Raw genomic sequence first — 26,010 nt, 5'->3', positions numbered from 1 at the left:
AGGTTTCTAGACAAGTCCGATCTATGAAAGTCTCATCAAAACAGGTTCACCCCTGTTCCTTCAAAACTATCAAGGACCATATCGACTCCCTGGCTCCTGCCCTGGCTGATTTCTGTAACCACTCCTTCGTCACTGGAGTCTTCCCAACCCCCCTGAAGCACTCCCTTGTGCACCCCGTCTTAAGAAACCCTCTGCCGACCCCTCCTGCCCGGCTAGCTATCGCCCAATTTCCATCACTCCCTTCCTGGGTAAGCTCCTTGAGAAACTGGCCATTTCCCAGCTTAATCTCCACACTGCAGCTGTTGGTTGTCTTCATGACCATCAGTCTGGCTTCAGAGCTTCCAGAAGCACGGAAACTGCTCTCCTGAACATCCGTGAAGACCTGCTCTCCAATCTTGACTATAACACCACTTGTGTCCTCATCTTGCTTGATCTCTCTTCTGCCTTTGACACAGTCAACCATGCCATCCTGCTTAACCGTCTCTGTGATAACCCGGGAATCACTGGTCAGGCTCTGGCGTGGCTGACTTCTTTCCTCTCCGACCATCCCACCCAGGTCCAAATTGGGTCCTTCCTCTCTGATAGCTTCCTCTCTACCTGTGGTGTCCCCCAGGGATCTAACCTCTCTCTCTGGCTGTTCAACCAATATCTGGCAATCCTTGCCCACCGCATCGCCGCTCTCTGCCCAAATTTCCAGTGCTATGCGGATGATACCCAGCTCATTTTCAGGCTCCCCTCAGCCTCCTCCTCTCCTTCCCTCATCTCTGGCTGTCTTTCAGCTATCCAGGAATGGTGTGCCGCCAATGACCTCTGCCTTAATGCCAGTAAGACCGAGATTCTACTCATCGGCACACACTCCCTCCTTCCCTGCAGCTCTCTGGCCGGCCTCTCTTGTCCCTCTTCCTGCTCCCACCTGCAAGGCTAAAAACCTCGGGGTCATCTTTGATTCCACTCTCTCCTTTTCTCCTCACATCTCTGACGTCTCTAAGAAGTCACACTACCAGTTGCACCTCCTCAGGGGTATTCTTCCTTTCCTCTCCTTCCCCCAGAAGCTCACTGTCTCCAGAGCCCTGGTTCTCTCTAGGCTGGACTATTGTAACAGTCTTATCTTAATCTGCCTGCCTCTACTCTCCGCCCTCTTCAACTTATCCAGAACAGGACTGCAAGACTTATCCTTGGCCTCAAGCCCAGGGATCGTATCTCTCCAGGACTGAAATCCCTGCACTGGCTCCCAGTGGCTGCAAGGATTAAGTTCAAAACCCTCTGCATTGTCCACAAAGCTTTCTGGGGTCTGGGGCCGCATTACCTTCAACTCTTTCTTCCCAAATATCTTCCTTCTCAAGCTCTTCGCTAATCTGCCTCCAACTCCCTCAGGGTCAGTCGCTTCTCCAAGCAACAAGTTGGTAGTAGATCTTTCTCTTCAGCAGGGGCCTCCCTCTGGAACAGCCTTCCTGCCTCGCTGAAACTTGAGGAGAACTATCTGCGGTTCCGGAAGCACCTCAAAACCCTCCTCTTTGCCTCTGCTTTCTCTCCTTCTCTCCCCTGCTGAACCCCTGGTTGAAACTGCACGGGTTTACCTGGCCACCGCTCTCTGTTCTTGTGCCCAGTCCCTGCCAGCTGCACACCTGCACTGCCTCCCTGGCAGCCCCTTGGACTGTTCCTGCATCCCTACAGTCCCCCTACCAGCACTTATACCTGCACTTACCCCGCACTTGCCACCAGCTGGCCGTTTTATTATCGTATTTATTCTACTATCCTTGTACTGCACTTTTCCCTCTGCCCTTCCCCACGCACTTTCCCTCTCCCTCCTTCCCTGCACTTGCGCAATTTGAATGACACCTGGCCTAGTAAGATCGTTGTCTGTCCTCCCTTGTTCCCCCTCCCTTGCCTCGTCGCGCCTTGAAACACTTGTGTATAGGCGCGTTATAAATGCCATATCATATCATATCAGAGAGAAACATGCACGTAGACACATGTCAAATTCAGAGAAAGCGTTAGTGCATGATCAACAGAAGCAGACAGAAGCCATTAGGAACATGGATAGGACCTTCCAATTATACATACAGAAAATATACCCTTCACAAGATTTGCATACATCTGATGAATTGATAAATAAGATACTGAATGAGCGAAGAAATGATCATCCAAGTACTGACCCAGTTGCACCGCCTCCCTATGTATCTCCTCCTGTTGCTATTCCCATGCTTGCATCTGCACCTGCAGTAACCGTCCCATATGCGCCAATGACATCATTTCCTCCACCTTTTTCAGAGCATGATTTATACGCTTTGGCGAGCAGTTCTGCTTAGTGGGGCTGATAGAGGAAGTATTAGACAGACTCGTAGTAATGATTAGTAAGGAACGGAAAGACGAACTGAAAAAGTGGGCTGAGACGTACATCGATAATGGCAATTAAGTGGCTGTGCAAAGTTCTATATCTCATCATAGAGGGTTTGGCGAACAACAGCTATTGTTAGAATATATGGGAGATTATCTGGTTAATGTATGGAGTGACTTAACTGATACCGTGATACCGCAAGAGTTGCGCAATTTGATTGCCCTTTTCTACTCACATAAAGATATAATGAGTAAGCGTGAATCGCATATGTCATATGTCCAGAAGCACATTTTTCCGCCGTTGAAACCTGTTAGTGAGGAGATGCGTATTTGTACTAGAGATGTGCTTAGATGGATTACAGATGTTACTATTTCCCTGATCAAAGTGCATGATACGTTTAGTCAATACACACCGAAAATGCAGAGAAAAGTCTTACAAGTTATGGTGGAATATTTACAGGATGAATGCATGAAGAAGAAGGTTTGTTGTCCTGCTGATTTGATGACGATTTATAAAAGAGCATTTTCGTCTGACACCGGAACTGCTGCTTTTTCCCTTGATTTGGCTTTGTTGCTTAAGAGACGCTCGGATCCAGAATCCCCTACTTTGCAATTACCCATGAGGGAGGTGCCTCCCACGTTTGTCCCGAAAGTAGAAATTCCCGCTGTAGGTCAAACTTCAGCGCGTACGTACGATAGAAGCCCATTATTTCGCGCAGTTTGTACATGTCCCCTTTTCTAGGCAAGAAGTGAACACTATAAAACAGTCAGTCCCTGATATTAAGAAAAATCCTGCTGGTTTTTATAAGGAAATTGAATCTGTTTTGAATTAATCTGTTTTTACACTGAGTGATATTGATTTATTGTTCCCTGTGACTCTTCTGCTGACATATGGAAACAAATTAGAAGTATAAATGATGCACCGATGCTAGGTGATACATGAGAAACTTTGATTAGAGTCAATAGTGAGAAAAAGGCTGGAGAAAAACCGCTGCAAGTTGTCGGGGGGGAAATTCTGCCGGGGTCGGCCGGGCCGTCCGCAGACCTCCGGGCAGGGAGGCCCCAACTCCTCCCGTATATCCCAAAAAGAGATAGAGTATGAGACACACGCAAGAAGCAAGGTGACTCTGCTGTTTATTAGACAAAAACGGCAGGGATGGGTCAAGGATCGTACGCGTCCCTCCTGACACACACACAATCGTGGGGCTCGCAGGCCCTTTTTACCTTAGTATGACGCGCTACTTGCGTCACCGTGGAAAGTTAGCAAAAAACCTATCGCCACTCTTAATTGGTTGCTCGAGTGGTAGGGTTAGTATAGCATACGTATAGAGAACAATATTAGTGGACAAGGGTTAGTCAGGTGATATATCTGGGTTGTCCCTACAATTAGATACATGAGAATTGTTACATGAAGACCCCTGATGATTGGTTAATGTTAATGGCGTCAGTGATAAGAGCCCCATGTTCTGATTGGTGCGCCCGCAAGCTTCCCAGTCTGGGACCATCGCTGTTCCCAGCTCTCGGTGTACCTGTCATTTGCAACAATGTTTCACTATGAGTACGTGCAGACAATGTGAGGACTTATTCATAAGCTGGAAGGCCGACTACTCCCACTGTCGCAGATGTCCATTGTGCCTTTTAATTGTATCTGCCTGTGTCTTGTAACGAGGGATCCAGACGCCTTCTTCCTCCTGGGCTTGGCATCCTGTCAGGTTCGGCTTGGTCACGTGAGGTGGGACCGTGTTTGAGGCAGAATTCTGCACAATTAATATTGTTTTTCCACTGTGTGCCTGGTTTAATTTGCAGGTGTGACTTTAACGTTGGTGTGCGGCGTGCGAGGTTGCAACATCGTGCCCTTGATGGTCTGCTCTCGGAATGTGGGTTTGCAACATTGCGACCTTTGCTGTTTGCTTTCGCCGGGCTCATTCTGCAGGATCAGCAACCTGACTCTTGTTCTTTTAACGTCCATGGAAGCTCTTGCGTGCGGCCTACTTAGGCCTGGTGTATAGGTGGAACCGTTTGGTGCACAGGTGCTTTAGGTTATAGTATCATATTGTCTTATGACCAGTATCGTGTCTTCGTTATATTTCTCATTATGGCACCTGGGTTTAGGAGAAGCGTAAGCAAGCTCTTTAGATGAGTTCATGATGCGTCTTGCGTTTCTGCATTTTGAGAGCCTATGTGGAAAATAATAAAGATGCACGTCCGTGAGTATGTCTGTCGCCTACGTCATAGCACTGAGTATATTCTTCGTGTAGATTGGTGCGGGAGTGTCCGGTGTGTATATTTGCACAGGTGTGCTGACCGTTGGCTAGGTCGTCATGGCATCTCTAACGACGTGTAGGTTTTAGTCTAGTTGATCCGTGCCGCAGGTGTCGGCATGGACAGGGCGGGCTGCTGGGCAGGCAGATGGACACATCCGTATGTTCCTGTACCAGGGTATTTGGTTGTCTGGTAGATGGGCAAACTCTTCTTGTGGCGGGTGCCTGGGCCGTGATCCTTTAGGCCAGGCGCGAGAGGGGAAGGACGGGAGCCTGGTCTTCCATTCTCCCACTTCAAAGTAATTTTAACTTTGCCCTTACGGATAGTATCGAAATTGAAAACTTTAATGCCTGAGAAGAGAATAGTTTGGGATAAATTGAATGCTTATTTACAAGGTAAATCGGAAGGAGCAATGCAATTTTTTAACCGGTTTGAAGAAGTATTTGCAGATTTTAGTCGTCAAGATCTAAGTACAGAACCCGGAAAGAGATTGTTTGTTGACAAATTTATGCGAGGGTTGTTACCGGAAATTTAGACATTGATAATGACATCTGAAAGTGCATGGCAAGCAAAGTCACAATCCGAAGTATTACACATGGCCCAGTATTATGAAAACCGAGTGAATTCAGAGAAAGACAAGGTAGAAAGGAAAAAGGGAGATCTGAAAACAAGAGTGTAACTACAACAGGTAGCCAAAGGTAATAGAGGTGGCGGAAACGCACCATCTAGATTCCAATTTGCGTTATCGTCCAACATACATGGGGGCCCGATAGGTATAAATCAGTGTGCCTATTGCAGACAAGAAGGCCATTGGTGAGCACAGTGCCCGCAATTACAGAGATTGAATGGTACTATTTCAAGAAGACCATTTAGAGGTCGTCCAGGAATAGAGGGGCAGAACAGAAGACAATTTCAGGATAATCAAGTTAATCAGAATCAGCAACAGAACAAATGTTTTTGATAATCCCTCCAATGCATATTACTCCGGAGACTTTACATCTGATGATGTACTGTTCCCCTATGACATCTCGAAGCAGGTGTTGGAACCAGTGCCTATTCCCGTCAGAAAGAGCCCTACGGAGAAATGAAGGTTGGGAATAGAGAGCATATTTTTCTAGTGGACACAGGTGTACAGAAATGTTCGATCGACCATCAGCGGGTTCCAAATATACCACTGTCAGGGCATAACAATGGTTCAGTAGGGTTCTCAGGTACACCAGTAATTAGTCCAGTTTCACAGCCAGTGCCAATCACATTAGCTCCATTCACTGAATCATGTCCATTTCTTTTGATGACAAATTGCGGCGAGAATTTGTTGGGGTTAAATCTGTTGGAGAAATTGAATGCAGTAATCTATTGTTCTCCTGATGGAGTGTGCTTGACGATTTTGTCACAACGAACTCCCGTTTCGCAATTTATTTCTTTGCCATTACCAACTGAGTTAAGTAAAGTACCAGCTGGTATATGTGCAGTAAATGATAACGATGTAGGTATTTTAAAAGTGGATCCAGTAAAAATTGTTTTGAAAGAAGGTATTACACTGCAACGCATTCCGCAGTACAAAATTTCAATTGAAGGTGAGCAAGCTCTGAAATGCATTGTATCCAATTTAATATCCAGAAATGTAATTGAAGAAATTTCTGGAAGTATATGTAATAGTCTGATTCTTCCAGTTTACAAGCAAGGTGATAATGAAATCCCTTACCGTTTTATAATTGACTTACGCGCAGTGAACAAAACTGTTGCTCCGCAATTCCCGCTAGTCCCCAATGTCACCACAATTTTGACTATGATTCCAGCCACAGCATCACACTTTAGCGTAATTGACTTGAAAAATGCGTTTTTCAGTATCCCAGTTCCTTCAGATAGAAGATATCTGTTCGTGTTCACGTTAGGAGGACGCTCATTCATATTGACACGTATTCCACAGGGTTACACTGAAAGTCCAAGTATTTACAGTAGGGCATTGAAAGAACAACTTGACATGCTTGAATTACCAGCAGGCTGTATATTATTACAATACATTGACAATTTGCTTATAGCAGCGAATTCAGAGGACATTTGCAAGGAGGGTACTGTCTTACTATTGGAACATTTAGCAGTACACGGACACAAGGCTTCATTGAAGAAATTCCAATATTGTCGAGAGGAGGTGGCCTATTTGGGCTACCTCTTATCGAAGGAGGGAAGAAGAATGACACCAGAACGCATAGAAAGCATCTCTGATATGCCTGTTCCAAATACACAAAAGGAAGCCAGGGATTTAACTGGCATGGCTTCATATTGTAGACAATGGATTCCTAACTTTTCCATGATTGTAAAACCTATAGTAGCACTGACAAAGAAGGATGTTACCATGCCTTTGCCATGGAACATGGAATGTCAAATTGATTTTGACCTGCTCAGAGCTGCGCTATGTTTAGCTCCGGTTTTGGGCATGCCAAATTATGAGAAGTGTTTTATGTTGTTTGTACATGAAAGCGATGGATGTGCTTTGGCTGTTTTGACTCAGGAGCACGGGGGCAAAAATAGACCAAGCAGTTATTTTTCTTACATGTTGGATCCTGTGCATGTGCTTTGTCACACTGCTTGCGAGCTGTTGCTGCTGCTGCCGCGTCAGTGAAACAAACGGAGGGGATGGTTTTAGGTCACTCTTTAAACGGAACGGTATCCCATTCAGTAGACGTTCTTTTAAATAGAACATAGACGCAACATGGATTCTATTTGCACTGCATATCCATATTAAGAGATGTCGCTGTTTGAATCCGGCCGAATTATTGCCTCCTCCGAGTGTAGGAAAGAGCGAGGAGAAATTATCACATGATTGCTTAATTATAACTGAGCAAGAGACAAAAGGAAGAATTGATTTAACCGATACACCCCTGAAAGTACCAGATGGAGAACTGTTTTGTGATGGCTCTTGTTTTAAGTTACCAAATGGCATATCAACTGCTGCTTATGCCATTACCACACTGAAAACGATTGTAGAGAGTAAACAAATCCCACATAACTCAGCACAGGCTGCAGAAATAAAAGCTTTAACAAGAGCATGTGAAATTTCTGAAAACCTTAGTGTGAACATATACACTGACAGTCAATACGCCTTTGGGGTGGTCCACAACTTTGGCCGATTATGGGCTGGAAGGGGTTTTCTGACGTCTAATGGAACCAAGATTCAACACGGCACTTTGATAGTGAAACTGTAGTCAGCACTTGTGCTTCCGAAGCGATTAGCAATAATGAAATGTAACTCCCATAAAAAAGTAGTGTGTAACGTGGGAAAAGGAAATGCATTTGCGGACAGAATCACAAAACAAACTGCCACTGATTCACCCACCCAAATGTTTGTTGAAACAACAGAGAGGGTGTCCTGTATGATAGAGGATAGAATTGGCAATGTAAAAGAAATACAAACTGAGGCTACTCCTGAGGAAATAAAACAATGGTCTGAGGGTCCAGCAAAGTTAGATTCCGAGGGTTGTTGGATAGACAAAGAGAACCGTAGATGGATGTTGCCAAATGCGCATGTAATGGCAATGGTTACTATGGCCCATGGTCCAACACATATTTGTGCGAAAAAGATTTGTCAGCACTTTGACTTTGTATGGTACAATGACAATATTACAAAAACTGCTGAGAGGTTGGTTCAAAATTGTATGACTTGTTTACAACACAACATTGGGAAGGGAACAGCAACACCACTAGGGTGTTTTGGTCCTCCCTCAATGCCATTCGAAGTAATCCACTTTGACTTTATAGAAATGTAGAGATGCCACAACTTCAAGTATGTACTTGTAGTGGTCTGTGCATTTAGCAAATGGGTGGAGGCCTATCCCCTGAAAGATTGTTCAGCCATGTCAACAGCGAAATCCATGTTAAAAGAATACTTTCCGAGGTTCGGGTTACCACGTGTCATATGGTCAGATAACGGCCCACATTTTATAGCTGCCGTTATAATACAGATCTGTGCAGACCTCCAAATTGATAAACAATTCCATTTAGCCAGACATCCGATAAGTGCCGGTCTGGTGGAATGGCAAAATGGTATTTTGAAAAATAAACTAGCAAAGATTTGCACCCAAAGTAATTTGAAATGGCCCGATGCATTACCGCTAGCTTTGCTGTCAATGCGTACGTCTGTACAATCAATCTCATACATAATAATCTCATAGGGTCTCTCCCCCTATGAGATTATTATGGGGAGACCAGCCAATGTATGGAATGTGCCACATCCAAGAAGATTAAAGGATATAGGATATCCTTTACTTACTGAATACTGTAAACAGTGGACTTAAAACTTGTTTGATTCATCAGCAGGTACAAGAGGCTCTTCATGTCCGATACACGGGCCCAGGCCATCGTCTGCAACCGGGGGACTGGGTCCTAATTAAGAATTTTGAAAGAAAGTCTTTGCTTGCACCACGTTGGAAGGGACCGTACCAGGTACTCCTGGCCATGCAGACTGCAGTTCGAGTGAGCAGTAGTAAGCATTAGATACATGCAACATACACGAAAAGAATCCTGTTTCCTTTGCCACATGAGAAAGAGACCGATGATTCTGATATCCAGAGTGAACCACCTTTAATTGATCGCAAAGACATTGCTGAAATTCAGCCGAAACTACTTCCTGAGCCCATAGAGGGGCCTGGAGAGATTGCAACAAAATCTGAAACATCACTGTTACCTCAACCTCGTTTGCCTGCTGCCTCATCATCACCATTTTCTGCAGCACCAGTTGGTACTCTTTCTGCATCTACTGCAAACAACGATAGTGCATTGTTCATCGATCGCGCCGTACCTGGAGCTTTGAGGTACAATCTGCATCCATGAATTCAGAAGTAATTGCAACAGCCTTTGTTTCTGGCCCACGGATTAAAGCTGGAAATGGAGGCCTAGGGAAAAGGAGCGTATGAGCTGTATCGGATGAAAGCTCTGACACGCAATTTCCCGGTGCTATCTTTTGAAAGTGAAGGGCTTTGCATCCTGGCGTGAACAAGCGGGGGCAAAGGTACCAACACTATGGAAAACCAATGCTGATACTTGCTCCTGTATTTTGGAGCCTCTGAGGTAAGAACCGGCTTGCTGCTTTTAGGCAGAATTATCAGTACCCTTTGGGAACACTACACACAATTAAGACTACAAGTGACAGTACAATTTCACCTTTGGTACAAGCCTGTACTACACAGTTATAGTGGTAGCAGTTGTGCAAAATGAAGTGGGAGCAAAATGACACTCCAGCAATTTAAAAGGGAGGGAAAGACCAAGTTATTAGAAATTAGGCAACACCAACAGGTAAGTAATAAGAGCAATTGAACAAGAGAGGCTACAAGGTTAAAATCAGATAGAAAAGCCTTAGGGCCAAAGTCAATGGTTCAAAGGTCTTTTGCTCAAGATAATAGGTTCAATGTAGTTCGCGGTAAAGTTTGTGGCACAGATCCCGGACGAGGTTGGTTGGTAGAAAAGATAGTTCAAAGAGAAGAGAAGGAAAAGCCCTCGGATTGGAGAAAGATTTCCAACACTTTTACTTTGGCTGAGCGAAACGCACAACCGGATTTGCACATTACCTTGAAATGGAGATGGGGCTGTAGCATAGGTAGACGTTCCTGGTAGTTCCTGCAGGCTCACGGTTCCTGAAGCGACTGTCGGACTGATCAGAAGTAGGAAGACTGGAGGGTCCTGCACTACCGAGGGAAGAAACTCGCAGCAGCGCCAAACAACAAATAAAAGGTGCGCTCCTTAAAACCCAAGCAGGGTCCGACCTTCCTGGCTATCCGGCCCACTGTAGCTCTGTACAGCGAATTCGACCAGAGGAGGGGTCCTGGCTTGTAGTTTGGGTGAACTGGTTGGTCCCACCAGCTCAAGGGAAGAAGTTTCCTGGAGGATCTTCTCTGTCGTCAGATTTGGAGATTCGGACCTGCAGCAGGGCTTCACCGGGCGGTTCAATCATTGTAGGGGTCCTCTTCTTCCAGTTCCTCGTTGGTTCTTTCGTTCCAGTGGCGACTGTCTTTGTCTCGGGAGGATAGCTCAGCGGCAGTGTGCTCACCTTGGAAGCAAGATGACACAGAGCAACATGTGTTCGATCCCCGGGTCCGCGCTTAGAAACCTCTGGGTATTAAGTGCGTTATAAATAACATATCATATCAGTCCCCGAGACCTGCTTTTTATGCAGTTTTTCCCCATTCATACAGCCTGGCTGTCAATCACACAGCAGGGTGGCTGGCCTAGCAAGGCCAGTCCCCTTAGCCAATCAGACAAGAGTGCGACTTGGGTTACTAAGGCAACCCATGGCAGAGGTCCGAAGATCCCTCCTTCACATTCTGCCTACCTAGACTATCAGGCGCCTTAAGGAGGGCTTCTGTGCAGAAGCCCGCGAAAAGACAGCGAACAAAGGAGTCATCCCCGGTTTGGCGCGCAGAGTAAAACACGAGAAAGACTTTAACAAAAAAAAATGGCGACTAAACCCAGCCGGAGCCAAAATAAAATGTATTTGGTCAAGCGGGTTTATGTTCGAGGCTAATATAATAGCCTAAAACATGACCACGTTTTATAAGATTATCGAGGTAGAAAAGTTAGGGTAGATACCACTGCCACCAGACAAGTCTTAATGTTAAGGGAGCGAAGCAATAGCCCAAGAGGTACAGACAAAAAGGGTTAGGAGTTAACCCTTTCCAATACTCCATGCAAGATGGAGTGTACTGGGTCTGTGGTTTAAAGTGACTATATAAAGTTAATGGCAACTTTACCTGTTTCTGGGGACAGTAGTCAGCCCCAGAAAAATTGAGTCAGTGGGAAGTCTCAAAGACATCCCTGTGTCACTACACTGAAGGTGCTGTGTAACACAAACAAAAAGTGGTGCACATGGAGTAGGTGAGGCTCCAGTGCCCAAGATCACACAAAGTAGAAATACACATAGCAAAACACATGTAAGAGTGGGAAAAAAGGCTCACACTCTTACCAGGTGAAAAAAATAAATCCTAGGAATTCAGCAAAGCTGCTGGGGGACTCTTTAGGTAAGGGAAATCAACCATTTATGAGAATTCTCCCTAACAGCTGCCATTTTAAGCAGGCCAAATTGAACTTGCTTACATTCCACTGACTAAACGTGTGTTGCTGTGTGAGATTTTTCCCCGACGGACGCTGAGAAACTTTTGAAATAATCCTTTATAGGCTATGCCTGTATTCACTCCTGCTGCCTCTTGCGCTGATGAAAACATTAATAGAACAATAGACATTGACATTGAATCTGCTCCGAGAAAGTCTTGGATCCATTAAGACTACACTGCTCCTGGCCATCATACTTATCTGCATTGTATTTACACTAATTCCAATGTCCTGGTATTTAGAAGATATACATTCAATGAATACCCTATTACCCAATGTCAATGCTCCCACTATGATGCCGGCTCATGTGCTTTCTTACACTCTTCCTCCACAAGATGTTAAACACAGAAAAGATTACGATAACAATACTCTTTTATTGATTATGAATATGACACATGCAATATTGAAGCGATCCAATTGCTGGGTGTGCTCACATTTACCCCAGCATGGGGAAAGAGGGATGGGTTGGTGTATACAGCCTCTGCCCCTGAGTTCTGCCTGTTATGCATCACTAAGAGCTCTATTCTTTGGGAAATGGAATGATAGTGTCACTGGGAACTTTGATGGAACTAACATAAATGAATTTGAGAGATTGGTATCAACACCTTTGGGTTGTTCTGTGTTTACAAATAGAAGCAAAATGAACACTGCATTGACCAGTCCAATTGATAGGCTCTCTAGACCTTACCAATCGCTGATCACTTTTAAAGTGGCTCCTGTAGGTAACAAAGATGCCATGCCTCCTTCCTACACTATTAAACATAGTCCACATTCTGTGCCATTCTGTTTACGGAAAAAAGGTTCTCACCCAATGGGTACATTTACCAGATGTATGAATACTGCTATACTTGAACATGAAGAGAAACCACTATATATAGGAGGTCCTGTCTATTTTGTATGTGGGGATCAAACCTATCCGTGGTTGCCTAGAAATTGGGAAGGTACCTGTTATCTAGGGATACTTTTACCTGGTGTATTTCTCGCTACAACCTCTGAAATAGCAAAAATATCCAAATCTCGCCCTCGTCGAGATGATGCTGCGTTGCAAATATTTGGAGACATAGCTGAATCCTTTATACCTTTTTGGGGACAAGCAATACATTCCGGGAATATTAGAAGACTGTCCAAGGTGTTAGAGAAAACAATTAATGAAACGACATACTATACAACATGACACTGGAACAAAAAGGAATCAGATTAGTTGTAATTCAGAAGAGAATGGTTCTTGACATTATTTTGGCTGACCGTGGAGGTGTATGCAAATTAGTGGGATCAGCATGCTGTATTTTTGTAAGCGACTCTTCCCCTACAATATTTGAAGCAATTAAAAAGTTACATGTTCTGAGTTCTTAAATTCACGTTCCCACAGGTCGCTGGAATCTAAATTTGAGTACATGGTTCTGGGAATTATTACGATCCTGGGGATGGAAATTGATTTCAATTTTGATCATGATATTCAGTATCCTTATACTCTGCTGTTGTTGCATACAATGTTTGCCAGCCACTTGCTCCATAATCACAAATGAATGTGTACAGATAATTAGTACAAAAATCCTGAAGCCCAAGCCCAATATGATAAATGGTGGCCTCAAACATGAGAATGAAATAATCAAGGAATTTATGGTAATCAATATTTCTGATAATGATTATGATAGCAACTTGGGTAGTTCGGGAAGTGGTACTTGGTCCGATGATGACGCAATGTTTGGATGATGCTATTGGCTAAGGCCAAAAGGAGGGTTTGTAAAACTGTAATGCAATCGTACAGCCCGAATGGTACGAATGGTATGTTGGCCAGAGGCAAATCGCATCATATGATAAACATTGCGAACCATGAAACCTGAATGTTACCATTGGGAATCCATTTTGTAATTGTCCGCCATTTACTTTTCTGAAACGCATTTGCAAATATATTCTGTGCTTCAGGTCAGTACACGGTACGAGTCCACAGCTTGAACTTTTGAATGCTAACATAGGCAGGAATGTGAAACCCTGCAGAATACATTGTTTTCCTTATTCTATAAAGCCTTGAAGCTGTACACAAGCATCGACTAATCAGCAACCCAGGTGCCAGTCTGTCTTGCAACCGCTGTTGTAGGAGGCAGTTAAATAAGAATTATATGCGACTAATGGTGCTCCTCCATGAAAGATGGTATTTTTCCTGCTTTAGAGCTGTCTGACCTTTACCCCATGAGTGTAGCAAACAGATAACATTAGTTGGAATGTCTCCCTGCTGGAACATGATACCCTTCCCCGTGCTAGTGCCCCGTGTTCCCCAAAACAGTAAGCTGTCTCTGCAGGCTTGACTAGAAATAGCCAATGTTTAGACTGAATGAAGTTACGTGCATAAACTGTCAATTACTGAACCCTAGCTTGGATGTCCTGCATATGGCATGTATATGGGCGGACCGAATAATGCTGTACAATGGTGATGTGTTATGTATATATATTACTGCTTTACTGATGCTCGCTCTCTCTCCTTTCATGGTGTCTGTGAACACACGTCGTGAGGTGTTGAGACCCAGTGGGCCGACTGAGATACTCTGAAATAAACCAGACTTGTTTGGGAAACAAACCTCACGACTGGCGTGTCATTAGTATATGGTTATTGTGCCTTTATTCCATATATGGTCTTACAACTCACCTTTAAATTATTTGTCATGTTTTTTAAAAACTCTTTTCCCCTAATTTCCTTTGGGTTGCACTTACCCAGGATCTCTTCAACATGCAAACACACTGCTTTGTAAATGTTTCCTAGTGCAATACATCCTATTCACTTGGTTGTTTCCTCTTTGTTACATATCCAGTCTGTTTTCTCTTCTTTGCTACACATTACTTAGGGTTAGTCCCTTAAACTGCATTTTGGGTCACCATACTCTCTTATTCTTTAGACACCTCCGAGTAGCACCCTGATAAAGGGCTTTTATTGTGTTGGTGTCTTAGAAGAACAAACCTCCTGTTCAGAATGTGGCATTTAGCTCCTTCTCTATTTCTACTTAATGTATCAACTTTGGATGTATGAAGGGTTGAGTTTCCACTGTAGGGATTCAAACTTGTGAAGTGGAGGCTTGCCTCATGTCAGACATGAGTGCTAAACCCACCTACCATGTATGTACTTCCGTCTGTGACCTCATGTTTTGCCAGTACGTTCAAGATTGCATCTAATCATTAATATCATAGAACTTGAGGTTTGTAAACCTTTTTCCATATGATTCGGGCTGCAACCCCCATTAGGCTTAGCCAGCTTAGTTTATGGTCATGAATCGCGGGAGTTGTATTCCACAAACATCTGGAGCCCCACAGCAGGCAGACCATGATATAGAGGCACACAAAGGTGAATGGCATTTCCATGCACTCTCAATCTATGATTAAGTGAACGGTCCAAAGGAAAATGAAGTAGGATTATCAATAACATTTTGTTTGTTACCGAGAAACAGATCATCTTAATTAGCACTAGACCACATCCTTTCCACCCACCCTCTCTGAATGTGTCAATTATATTGTTCTAATGGGGCAGTTTTGCAACTGTCAATTTATAATCATTCACATCTTGTGAATGCAACTTCTGCCTACCTTCTAATCAATGTTTAGAAATGTTCAATGTTTCACAAATTTGAGGACTGAATGCTCAGCTGGCAAGTTAAAAAAAGACACTCAGATAGTAAATAGTGAGAGGCATATTATACCTACTCATTACAAATATATCATCTCAAAAATGTCACTTTATGCTTAGCCACCATCTTGTTAATAGGGCAATATTTTGTATTTGTCATCCAGAAAGTTAACCCACTATACCTACGCCTCAGCAAAACAAATTACCTGTAATTAACCAGCAGAATGAGAAAAGGGCCATTATCCTCATCAACGCATATAAAATCAGGTGTGGTTCTAGGAAAAACCCAATTGATATGATGAGTATGTTAACAACCCCGTTGACCACAAGGTAGATGGGTATCTTGGGTTCCAGAAGGCATTGATGCAAATACAACGCACCTGTGGATTTAAAGGCAAGACATAAGCAAGCAAAAATGTTAGATGGTCTGTCAAAGATTAAAAACATTGTTTTCACTGTTCTGTTTTTCTAAACATTTTCAAACAGAAACTTCATAATATTGTTACTAGAAAAACACTTATGCAAAAGCATCAAAACCTCACAGAGAAAATATGAACGGCAATATTCTAAGCAAAACATGACCATTGCACCTATATTATATCAAATGAAAGTAAGAGGCTGTACAATAGGTAAAAGCTTTGCTTGCTCACACGATATATACAACGTTGGCATCTCCAACAGCGTTCCAGCCCAGTAGTTGGTAAGGGGGTGGGTTCACCACAATTGAAGATCTCCTAAGTGCTTCAAAGCTGCTCTTTTCGACACACAGAGGCAGTGAGAACAGGCCAATAGGTCTTGGGCTTGGGCCCATGTACTATGAGCTCCCTCTACATGTATTCGTTTTCATAGCACCAAGTCAAGTCCCTATACCAAGTTGGTAGGGTGGGGGCTGGTGTATCCATCCACCTGACTGCTACTTGCCGTTTTGCAAGTAATAAACTCAAGCCCACAAATCTACATACTCTGACCTTTGATCAGAGTGGCTCTATTTTATTGCACATCCAAAAGATTTGGAGAAAATCAGCCTGAGGCTCTTGGGCAATTAGAGTGAAAACTCACCATATTTAAGCAGTGCAGAGGTACAACCATGACTTGTCCCCAAGCATAGAGAATTATAAGGCACAAGCAGGAGGAGGCTATTTATATGGTGCAGAGTTATTGGGTAATGCCGCATACCACGGATTGACTGGGTAGGAGTAGGCCAAAAATGCTCCTACCTTGCATTTGTGTTCAGAACTGGGCCTCTGTCCTGCAGTAATGCTTCGCCCAGTTGCATTATGGCTTTGTCTCAAAAATATGGAAGCATTAAGGAGCTCATTTTCTATAGGGACATAACGTTAATAGAACTTTCATTAATGTCCCCCCCTCCCCTCATTTTCATTCATTTGTATGGCGGAGAGGAGGAGCAGAACAAGACTTGCGTTTCCGCCACCTTCCTGTCTCTCCACCATATATGCTCCAGCATTTGAGCTGGCATGGATTTTCATGCCGGTGCAAATGCTGGAGATCCCTATGAGGTTCCCTGGCTTTATGCACCAGCATAAAGCCGGTGGACCCAATATGGATCCATTGTAAACACTGCCTACCATGTGAGCATGGCAAGCAGCATTTACAATTGTAATTAAATGCTGCCTATCATGCAAGCATTTCGGGCAGCTCTTACTATTAGAGCTCAAGGTCCAGGACCCCTAAACTGCCTTTCTCAAGTAATGCGTCAGAATGTCCCAAAATACTCTAGGGGTTACCCCCTTCCCACAACAGATTCAATTGCATTGACAGCAATCTGCCAATGTAAGAGGCAGGGACAGCGATGGGATCATTGGTAAAAATATAGAGCATCAAGGATACCCTGGCTACTATGCATAAAGCCATTTTATCCACTTATCCTCTTTGGCTTCAAGGGCTACTAGTAACTACATGTAGTTCTCCTGTAATAGCCTACAGGGTTCCCAGGTGACCCATTCGCCAAGATAGCGCACATGTACCGGGCCTCATGATGAGAGGAGTCAAAGCTAGTAACTAAAATTATACTAATTGATGTGTAGGCCCGAGAGGACAGAAAAAACGTTTACCATGATAATGATTGGCCCAATGTTCTCCTGGGGATAAATCAGTAGATCATCTGCAAATGACGACACTATTATCTTGTGTGTATATATGAATTCACTTATCGGTGTGCTTCTCCCTAAGATAACAGGCCAAAGACTCTATGGCAAAGGCAAATAATAAGGTAGATAGTGAACACCCCTGTCGTGTACCACACTCTAGCTAAGGACGCTTAGCAGAATGTCCATTGACTTCAACCCTTGAACATGGGAGAGTATTAAACAATTTATAAAAAGACAAAACATGCTCCCAACTCCCATTAAGTGTAAAACAGAAAAGGCAATTCTAGAGAGTGGAATGCCTTCTCCATATGCAAGAACATAGTACGGCCTGTATCCTTGGGTCTAAATTGGTAAGAGTGGCAAAAATCGCCTGAGGGTGTGTTGGGTGGATCTACCTGCCACAACGCCAGACTGGTCGGGGAGCACCATATTGCCCATTATCGGCATACGAGGTCCGGGTAATAGTTGTGTCAATATCTTCTTATCATAGTTGAATAATAACGTGTTCTTTCAAGGCTCAGGTAAAACTACAAAAGAGGCATCCAAAAGACATCTAGGCAAGGCACCCTTCCTCAGAGCTTTGGGTTAAACCTCCACTAATAATGTGGCAAATCACCCCAGTATTATACTCGCCCTGTACATGTGGTTTATATTGACTTCAGTACTGCCTTTTACACTGTTGTAGGTTAACCCGGCTGGGGTCCTGAAAATTATCATTGATTTACATGATCACAAAACTGTGTCTGTCAAATTACGCCAACTAGAGCAAGGATGTGTCCTGGCAGCGGGGCTATTTAATCTGCATTGGCAGACCTGCCCACTGCACTTAATTCCAACAAGGTATACCCTTCTCAATTAGATAACAAAAACATTCAGTGGCTTGGGTATGCTTGATTATACACCTTTAATGTCACCTGCAGAGACAACTAAGGCCCTCATTAGGACTCCGGTGCTAAACCATGGTGCTATCAGCACCATGGTCCATGCCGGAGTCCGCCATGGAGAAAGGGGGAATTACCACCCCATTCCACGGTTGGCAGGGCGGTAATTCCCCCTTTCTCCATGGCCCTTCCCCATTCCCATTTTTGCCCCATAGGGCTCAATGGGAATGGGGAAGGCGGCAATTACAGTACCGCAAATTGCGGTACTGTTATTGCCATCAAGGTCCCTTTGCGGGTCCTTACTTTAACGGCTGGTCCAGACCAGCCGTTCAGGTAGGGTCCCGCAAAGGGACCTCGTAGTAAGGCGCTAAGGGGTTAACGGCGCTGCAGCCTTTTACGGCGCCGTTAACCCCTTAGCGCCAGGGTCGTAATGACCCCCTAAATATGCTAAATATTGATAGAAACAAGTGCATACACCAATGCAACCGTGCATATCCTGAAAGAACATCAGACTCGATGTTAGCAAAAGAACAGTTGATTTTTAATCACAATTTAACATGACTTCATATCGCTAAAGGGTTGGGGATTCTTACAAAGTTGGCGCTGCACACATAGTTCACATGTTTAAATTGAATTGAATTTGGTTTGTTGGGTCTCAATTAAAGGAAAATGAGGAGAGCTTGTTCATTCCATTTGTGCCATTGGTGTTTAAATGTTACCTAAGGAGCCGACACGTGTTTCGACCACTTGGGGGTCTTTATCAAGGCTGTGGTTGTCATTCATTAAACAGCAATTTTTACATTTTGAACAGATGTTAAGTCCAACACGAGTGTTGCATAACCTTGAAACACATGTGTGCCCGTGGGGTAGAGTAGTACAGTGTTGCATAGTGTGTTAGTGACATTGGTGACAAGGTGGTGTTTATGGTCAATCAGCATACATACATCGTCAATTCAAATTGTATGTAGTTTAATACACGTAGTTTATTACAGTTATTGTGGGTGTATGCCAAAAGACAAGAGGAGGAACAAAGCACCAAGGAGAGAGAAGAGAGAAAGGAGAGATTGCCAGTTGAGTGAAGGTCTGGTAATAATCTCCTACGTGACTTGTATTTGAAAGGATGGTGATAGCTTGCCAGGCAGGTTTAGTTCATGTACGTTGATGAAGGGTGGCCGTATTGCTTGGCATGGTACTGGCCACTGATTTGTGCTTCTGTGGGTGAAAGTAAAACGTTGAGTATCTGCCCATTGATTTACGGTTGGTTTAGACCTGTTTACATATTAATCATGCCAGGCAACTCACTGGTTGTCTGTGAGACGACCAGGAAGTCTGTGTCGTGTGGTCACTGTGTAAAGTGTCTGACTCGCGTAAAGCTGTGCAGGGCTGGTGTGTGACTATGCTACCATGTGTGCCTCATCTATACGGGTCTGTATTTCTGGGTGGGTTTATCCATTGAGACCACCTGGGCCAATCGTTAATTGATGCAGTTCAGGGTGTGTGTAATTCAAGGAACCAAAGGTCGTTTGTTAGCTATGTGTTTAAACCTCTATAGGTACCGAGGGCTCCATACTAAGGTGTGCAGGCCTTCTTAATGCCTTAAAATGAGCCCAGGAATCTGTGTTGTGTTGGGCCATGGCTTCGTCGTGGGTGATATTTACCAGATTACTCACCGTAGTGACCACCTTACTCCTAGTCCATAGTCCCCTTTCCTCCATACTTATGGGACATCTCTCCGTCCTGTGGGACGGGACCGGAGCACTTTGTAAAAAGCATCCAAATTTTTTCCAAAAATGTGTCCTTCCTCTCTTTCTTGCGCGGGGCCCGGCACGCGGCCGTAACCACGCTCAACTTGGCTCCGCCCCGCACATCAGTCCTTTTCTATCGCCAGGTCAAAGACTGATTAGCAATAACAGAGGAACCTTATTAGAGGGTGTTAGGGAGAATTCTCTGTTTAGGCTGAATTTCCTAACCTAGTGAGTCCCCCAGCAGCTTTGCTGGATTTTTGGGGTTTATTTTTTTCTCCTGCCAAGAGTGAGACTCTTTTACCCTCACTCTTGGGCATGACTTGAGAGTGTTTCTGTGACTTGCTATGTGCTTATGGGATATGGGGTATTTTTTCGCCATAGGCTATCATTGGTTTTTGAATGTGTGTTACACAGCACCCTCAGTGCAGTAACACAGGGGTGTCATAGAGACCCCCAAACATAGACTCCACACCCTGGGACTGACTACTGTCTCCCTAGGTCTGTAAAGTCACCATTGACTTTACTAGTCTTAACTTAGGAACTTAACCAGTACAAACCATCATACTGTGGAAGTACTGGTAGGGGCAATTAGATTGCCCCTGGGTCTGTTGTCGAGGGGGTACTGTCCCGCCCCCCTCGCCGAGTTTCTGGCTGGTGGCAGTGGATACCACGGAAATATTCCACCAGAATATTTCCCAATGGGATTTCCCATTGATTTTAATGCACCACTTTTTGGTGCAATGTTAAAGATACCGCCGGTTTATTTATTTAATATAAATTCACCGGTTGGGATTTTTTGCCAGAACTCGCCGCCAAAATGGCGTCTAGGTTCACTTCAGTAACCCTGAACCCGAGTCGAGCCTTTGTTCCACTTTTGGCGGGCTTCTGCATAGAAGCCCTCCAAAGTGGTGCCATTCTGTCTGGGTACCACAGGGGGTGTGGGAGGGGGTTTAGGCACTCTGGACTGAGTTGCCTTGCCAACTCATGTCGCACTCTGGTGTGATTGGCCCAAGTGGTGAGCCACCCCGCTCACCGCTTAGCATGTTTGAGTGACAGCTAGGCTGTATGAATGGGGGTTTGCTGCATAAAAGCAGGGTTTTTGGGACTGGTTCTTCAGAAGTCGCCACAGGACCTAAGAAGCCGAAGAGGGAGAAGCCGAGCTGACCTGCCAAGACGACACCACCGGTGGAGCCCTGCGGAAACGTCTCACCACTTATCCCAACGACAGAGGAGATCTCCCGCCTGGAGAGTCTTCTTCCCTTGACTGGTGGGGACAACCAGTTTCTGCCTTCTTTTCGCCGCTCTGAAGCATCTCGTGGCCGCCTTGCCTGTGCCAAGCACCCCGGCAACCAGGATACCACTTTTTACCTCAAACGCGAAAGAGGGGTAATATCCTTTTAACCGGAAAAAACTCCACGGCTGGTTTCTTCCCTGGTAGTGCAACGACCTTCAGCTTTCCTCCACAACGAGATCTTCTCCTCCTCTGGACGACACCGCGACTTGCACTCTCTACCAGGAACAACTGCCACCGCTGGAGGATCCTTTCCATTTTAAAGGTACCGTGTTCCGCCCGGCTTCCCTTGCCACTGATTGTACGGGGTAGATTTAGCCCTCGGCTCTCGACCCTGGGTAAGCCTGGGACACCCTAACTAAACTTTTCTAAACTTGGTAAAACATTTTCTACTCACCTGTAAAGACTTGTGACATTGTGTGATCTTGGGCATCTTTTCGCCTGGCTTTCCCTAGAGTGAGCCTGGCAACCGAACTTCCTTGCTCCTCAATAGACTGCCTTTCTAAACTCACTGTGGATCTCTGAAAAGTGTTTTGCCTTGCTGTTTTCATTACTTTTACCTTTTTCCCTCCCTTTTTAACTAACTTGTTGGAGTGCCATCTAACGTTAAGCGCTCACCTCTGTTTGGAAATAAGTGGTGTTAACTTAGACTTGTCCAACAAATAACTAGGGATGTACATATAAGTAATAGTGACTGTGTTTTGACTTACTTACCTTTTCTGTGCTAGTGTAATTTATGAGTGTGTGTTTTAAATAAATAATTATATACTTTTACACCTAGCTCTGGTCAGTGTTTGCTTGTACTACTGTGCCTCTGTACCTATTATGTATGCTCTGTTTACTGCCTAACTCTTCTTGAGGGAAGTCTGACTGCTCAGCCACAGCTACCAGGTAAATCTGGGTGGTACAGACTCCTACCAAGTGGTTTTACTACCAAACACCTGTAGTCTTAAATCTTTTGCAGTGGTCCCAGAGGGAACTGCACAGGTTTCTGTCTAACAGAGGGGACGGCGGGCGGGCGTATGGAGGAAAGGGGACTACGGACTAGGAGTATGGTGGTCACTACGGTGAGTAACCTGGTAATACTCCTATGTCCCGTCCCCTTTCCTCCATACTTATGGGAGATTCCCAAGCACTCCTTACAGGAACTACAGGTGGATGGAAATACCCCTCACGGAAACAGGTTCTTCAGCACAGCCTGACCAAACTGAGCATCAGCCCTTGAGCTCATGTCGAGACAATAATGCTTACAGAAAGCAGATGGGGAGACCCAAGTAGCTGCCCTAGCGATGGACTCCCAGGGGACATATTTCTGAAAAGCAACCATGGCTGCCTTGCCCCGCACCAGGTGTGCATGAATACCCTTAGGAGGTTTCAGCCCTTGGTCGGTGAAAGACTCTGTGATGCAGGCGGCGATCCACCGAGAAATAATTGCCTTAGACGCCTACTTGCCCTCAGGGTTACCGAAGGTCACAAAAAGTTGAGAAGAACTCCTAAACTCGGAAGTCCTGTCCAGGGAGAACTTGAGAGCTCTTCGGACATCAAGACAGTGTAGAACCCTCTCAGCCTCAGAGGCAGGGTTTTGAAAAAAACCTGGTAGGGAAATAGACTGATTCAGATGGAATTCAGTCACAACCTTCGGCAGAAAGGCCGGGTTCGTCCGAAGGACTACCTTGTCCTTGTGAAAGACCAAGAAAGGATGCTCCACCGACAATGCCTGGAGCTCACTTACTCTCCTTGCTGACGTAACTGTGACCAATAAGGACACTTTCCAGGACAAGTACTTGAGGTCCACATTAGCCATTGGTTCAAAGGGTTTATGGCACAGCGCCGTCAGGACCACATTTAGGTCCCACGGCGGGTGCAGATTACGAACCGGAGGGTAGAGGCGTGTCAAGCCAGCAAAATGCCTCTTCACCACTGGGTTAGTCAGGGAATAAGAACACTGGTCTGTAGAAAGATAAGCGGAAACCGCTGAGAGATAAGTCTTGCATGACAGAACATGAACCCCTGACTCTGCTAGGGAGGACACGAAGGACAGCACCATGTCAATCGTGGCCACCCTTGGATCCAACTTCTTCTCCAAACACCAATGACAGAACCTGAGCCATTTACTCCTGTATTGGGATCTGGTTGAGGGTTTCCTGGCTGCCTGGATAATACGCATGTTATCCGGAGACAAATTCAGATGCTCTAAAGACTTGAACTCAGGCACCATGCCGCCAAGCTGAGCGATTGAGGGGCGGGGTGCCAAAGCTGCTGTTCCCCTTGGTGAAGAAGATCGGGAGTTACTGATAACCTGATCGGCGGATACACCGACAGGTATTGAAGCTCTGAGAACCAAAACCTGGCTGGCCACCACGGGGCTATGAGCAGAAGGGAACAGTTCACCAAATTCTTCAACATCCAAATTGCCCAGTTAACCAGAGGCAGAGGCGGGAAGGCGTAAGCTCTCATGTTGTGCCATGGAATCTCGAGAGCATCCCCCAGAGACGAGGCTGCCAGCCCCCCTCTGGAGGCATACTGAGGAAGCTTCTTGTTTACCGCGGTCGCGAAGAGGTCCACCTCCGGTGTGCCCCAACGTGAGAAAATCCATGAGAGGACCTCCGCCTTCAACTCCCACTCGTAGCTGACCACTGTCCGCCGGCTGAGGGCATCCGCTGTGACATTCAGCTGGCCCAGGATGTGTACTGCAAGCAGCCAGACACCATGAAGCACGGCCCACTCCCATATCTGGATAGACAGGTCCACGAGGGGGGGAGACTTCGTTCCCCCTTGTTTGTTGATGTAATACATTGACACCACATTGTCCGTGCGTATGCGGAGCACCTTGTTGGCAATGAGCGGTCTGAACGCCTTGAGCGCCAGAAAAATCGCCAGAAGCTCCAAATGATTTATGTGCAGGAGCTTGTCCTGAGGCGATCAGAGATCTGAGACCTGAAGAAGATCTAACGTCGCACCCCACCCCAGAAGGGAGGAGTCCGTCGTGATCGTCACCAAGGGGGCCGGGTCCTGAAACCCAGCGCCCACCGACAGGTTGCTGAGAGATGACCACCAGTCCAGGTCCACTCTCATGGAATCCGGAATCATTATCCGCTTGGAATCCGGGTCCACAGCTTGACGCCAGGAACTCCGAAGAGCCACCTGGGTCCGTCTCATCTTGAGACGAGCAAGAGGAAGAGCCAGCACGCACTAGGCCATGAGGCCCAGAAGTCTCTGGAACCACCAGGCCGACATGCTCTCCGACTGCACAAACATCTGACACGTGGCTAACAGATCCGCCATTCTGTCCGCGGTCAGGTACACTCTGCAGTCGATCGTGTTCCAGCGAAAACCCAGGAAAATCAGGTCCTGCAAGACCGTCATGGAAGATTTCCACCAGTTCACCGACAGCCCAAGATGGAACAGGAGCTGAAGGAGAGACTGGAGATTGCCCGCTGCTGCTAGCGGACAAGGGCTGCGTAAGAGCCAGTCGTCCAAATACGGATACACATGGATACCCTGGAGACGAAGATAGGCCGCAATCACCGACATCATCTTCGTGAAGACGTGCAGCGCCGAGCTGAGGCCAAAAGGAAGCACTCGAAACTGGAAGTGCTCCTCTCCCAAAGAGAAGCGGAGATATCTCCTGTGTGGGTTACAAATCAGGATATGGATGTACGCGTCCTGAAGGTCCACAACGCTGAGCCAGTCGCCCGCCTGCAAGGAGGAGCGTATCTGGCTGGGCGTAATCATCTTGAATTTCTCTTGGGGTAGGAAAAGATTGAACTGGGAAAGGTCTAGGATGGTGCGCAGGCCAGCCTGGTTGGGTTTAGGCACCGTAAACAGCCGGGAGTAGAAGCCCTCCCCTCGCTCCCCGAGGAGAACGGGTTCCACAGCTCTGAGGTCCAGAAGTTTCTGAACCTCGGCTTTGAGGGAGGGCGAGCCCGACAGCTGAAAAGGACAGTTTCGGGGTGAGGCAAGGGGTATAGGTAAGCGGAAGCACGCTCGAGCGACTGACAAGACCCATCTGTCTTCTGTGATGGTCTGCCACGCCTCCCAATGAGACGCAATGCGTCCTCCCACCGGGGTCTCGTGCGAGCACCGAAAACCCTCATTTAGTAGGTTTATCGGTGGCAGTGCCACCCGAACCTGAGGAGGAGGCTGAGGAGCGGGAGAAAAACCGCGTCCGTTGTTGCCTACGGTGGTTATTCCCCGCAGGGGTATCCGCTCTGCGAGATTTGCGGTCGAGGAAGCCACTAAAGCCAGAGGAGGGTCGACTTTGTGACAACGGTCTCAAGGTTTTGAAAGGAGCCTTAACCAGGACAATGACTTAGCTGTCTGCGTGCTATCCTTCGTCTTGGTGAGCTCTACTTCTGTTGTAGAATGAAAGAGCTCCTTACCATCGAACGGAAGGTCCAACACCTTGTCCTGCACTTCTTTTGAAAACTTAGTGGCATGCAGCCACGCCTGCCATGAGGTATCAACCCCTAGCATAAGGCCCAGAGCCGGGGTGTCTACGTGATGACATGTCCTTGGACTATGTAATGTATTTTATGGGCTATGGGGTCTTTTACTCCATGTGTTTTTTGGTATATGTGTTACACAACATCCTCAGTGCAGTAACACAGGGGTGTCATAGTGACCCCCAAACATAGACTCCATACCCTGGGACTGACTACTGTCTCACAGG

At 45.7% G+C, this 26,010-nt stretch overlaps 1 protein-coding gene across 1 annotated transcript in view; it reads right to left on the bottom strand.

The window, feature by feature from the left end:
- LOC138565982 (transmembrane protein 272-like) overlaps positions 1-26,010 on the bottom strand; it is a 2,717,663-nt gene that overhangs the window by 1,092,456 nt on the left and 1,599,197 nt on the right. The window contains exon 5 of the mRNA XM_069643065.1: positions 15,520-15,693. Coding sequence (XP_069499166.1) covers positions 15,520-15,693 — 174 coding nt within the window. The remainder of the gene's footprint in view (positions 1-15,519; positions 15,694-26,010) is intronic.

This window comes from Ambystoma mexicanum, chromosome 2p (assembly GCF_040938575.1).
Source record: "Ambystoma mexicanum isolate Mex_15411 chromosome 2p, UKY_AmexF1_1, whole genome shotgun sequence".
Lineage (NCBI taxonomy): Eukaryota > Metazoa > Chordata > Amphibia > Caudata > Ambystomatidae > Ambystoma > Ambystoma mexicanum.
Note: the sequence above shows the minus strand (reverse complement) of the source record. Positions and strands in the feature narration are given on the sequence as shown.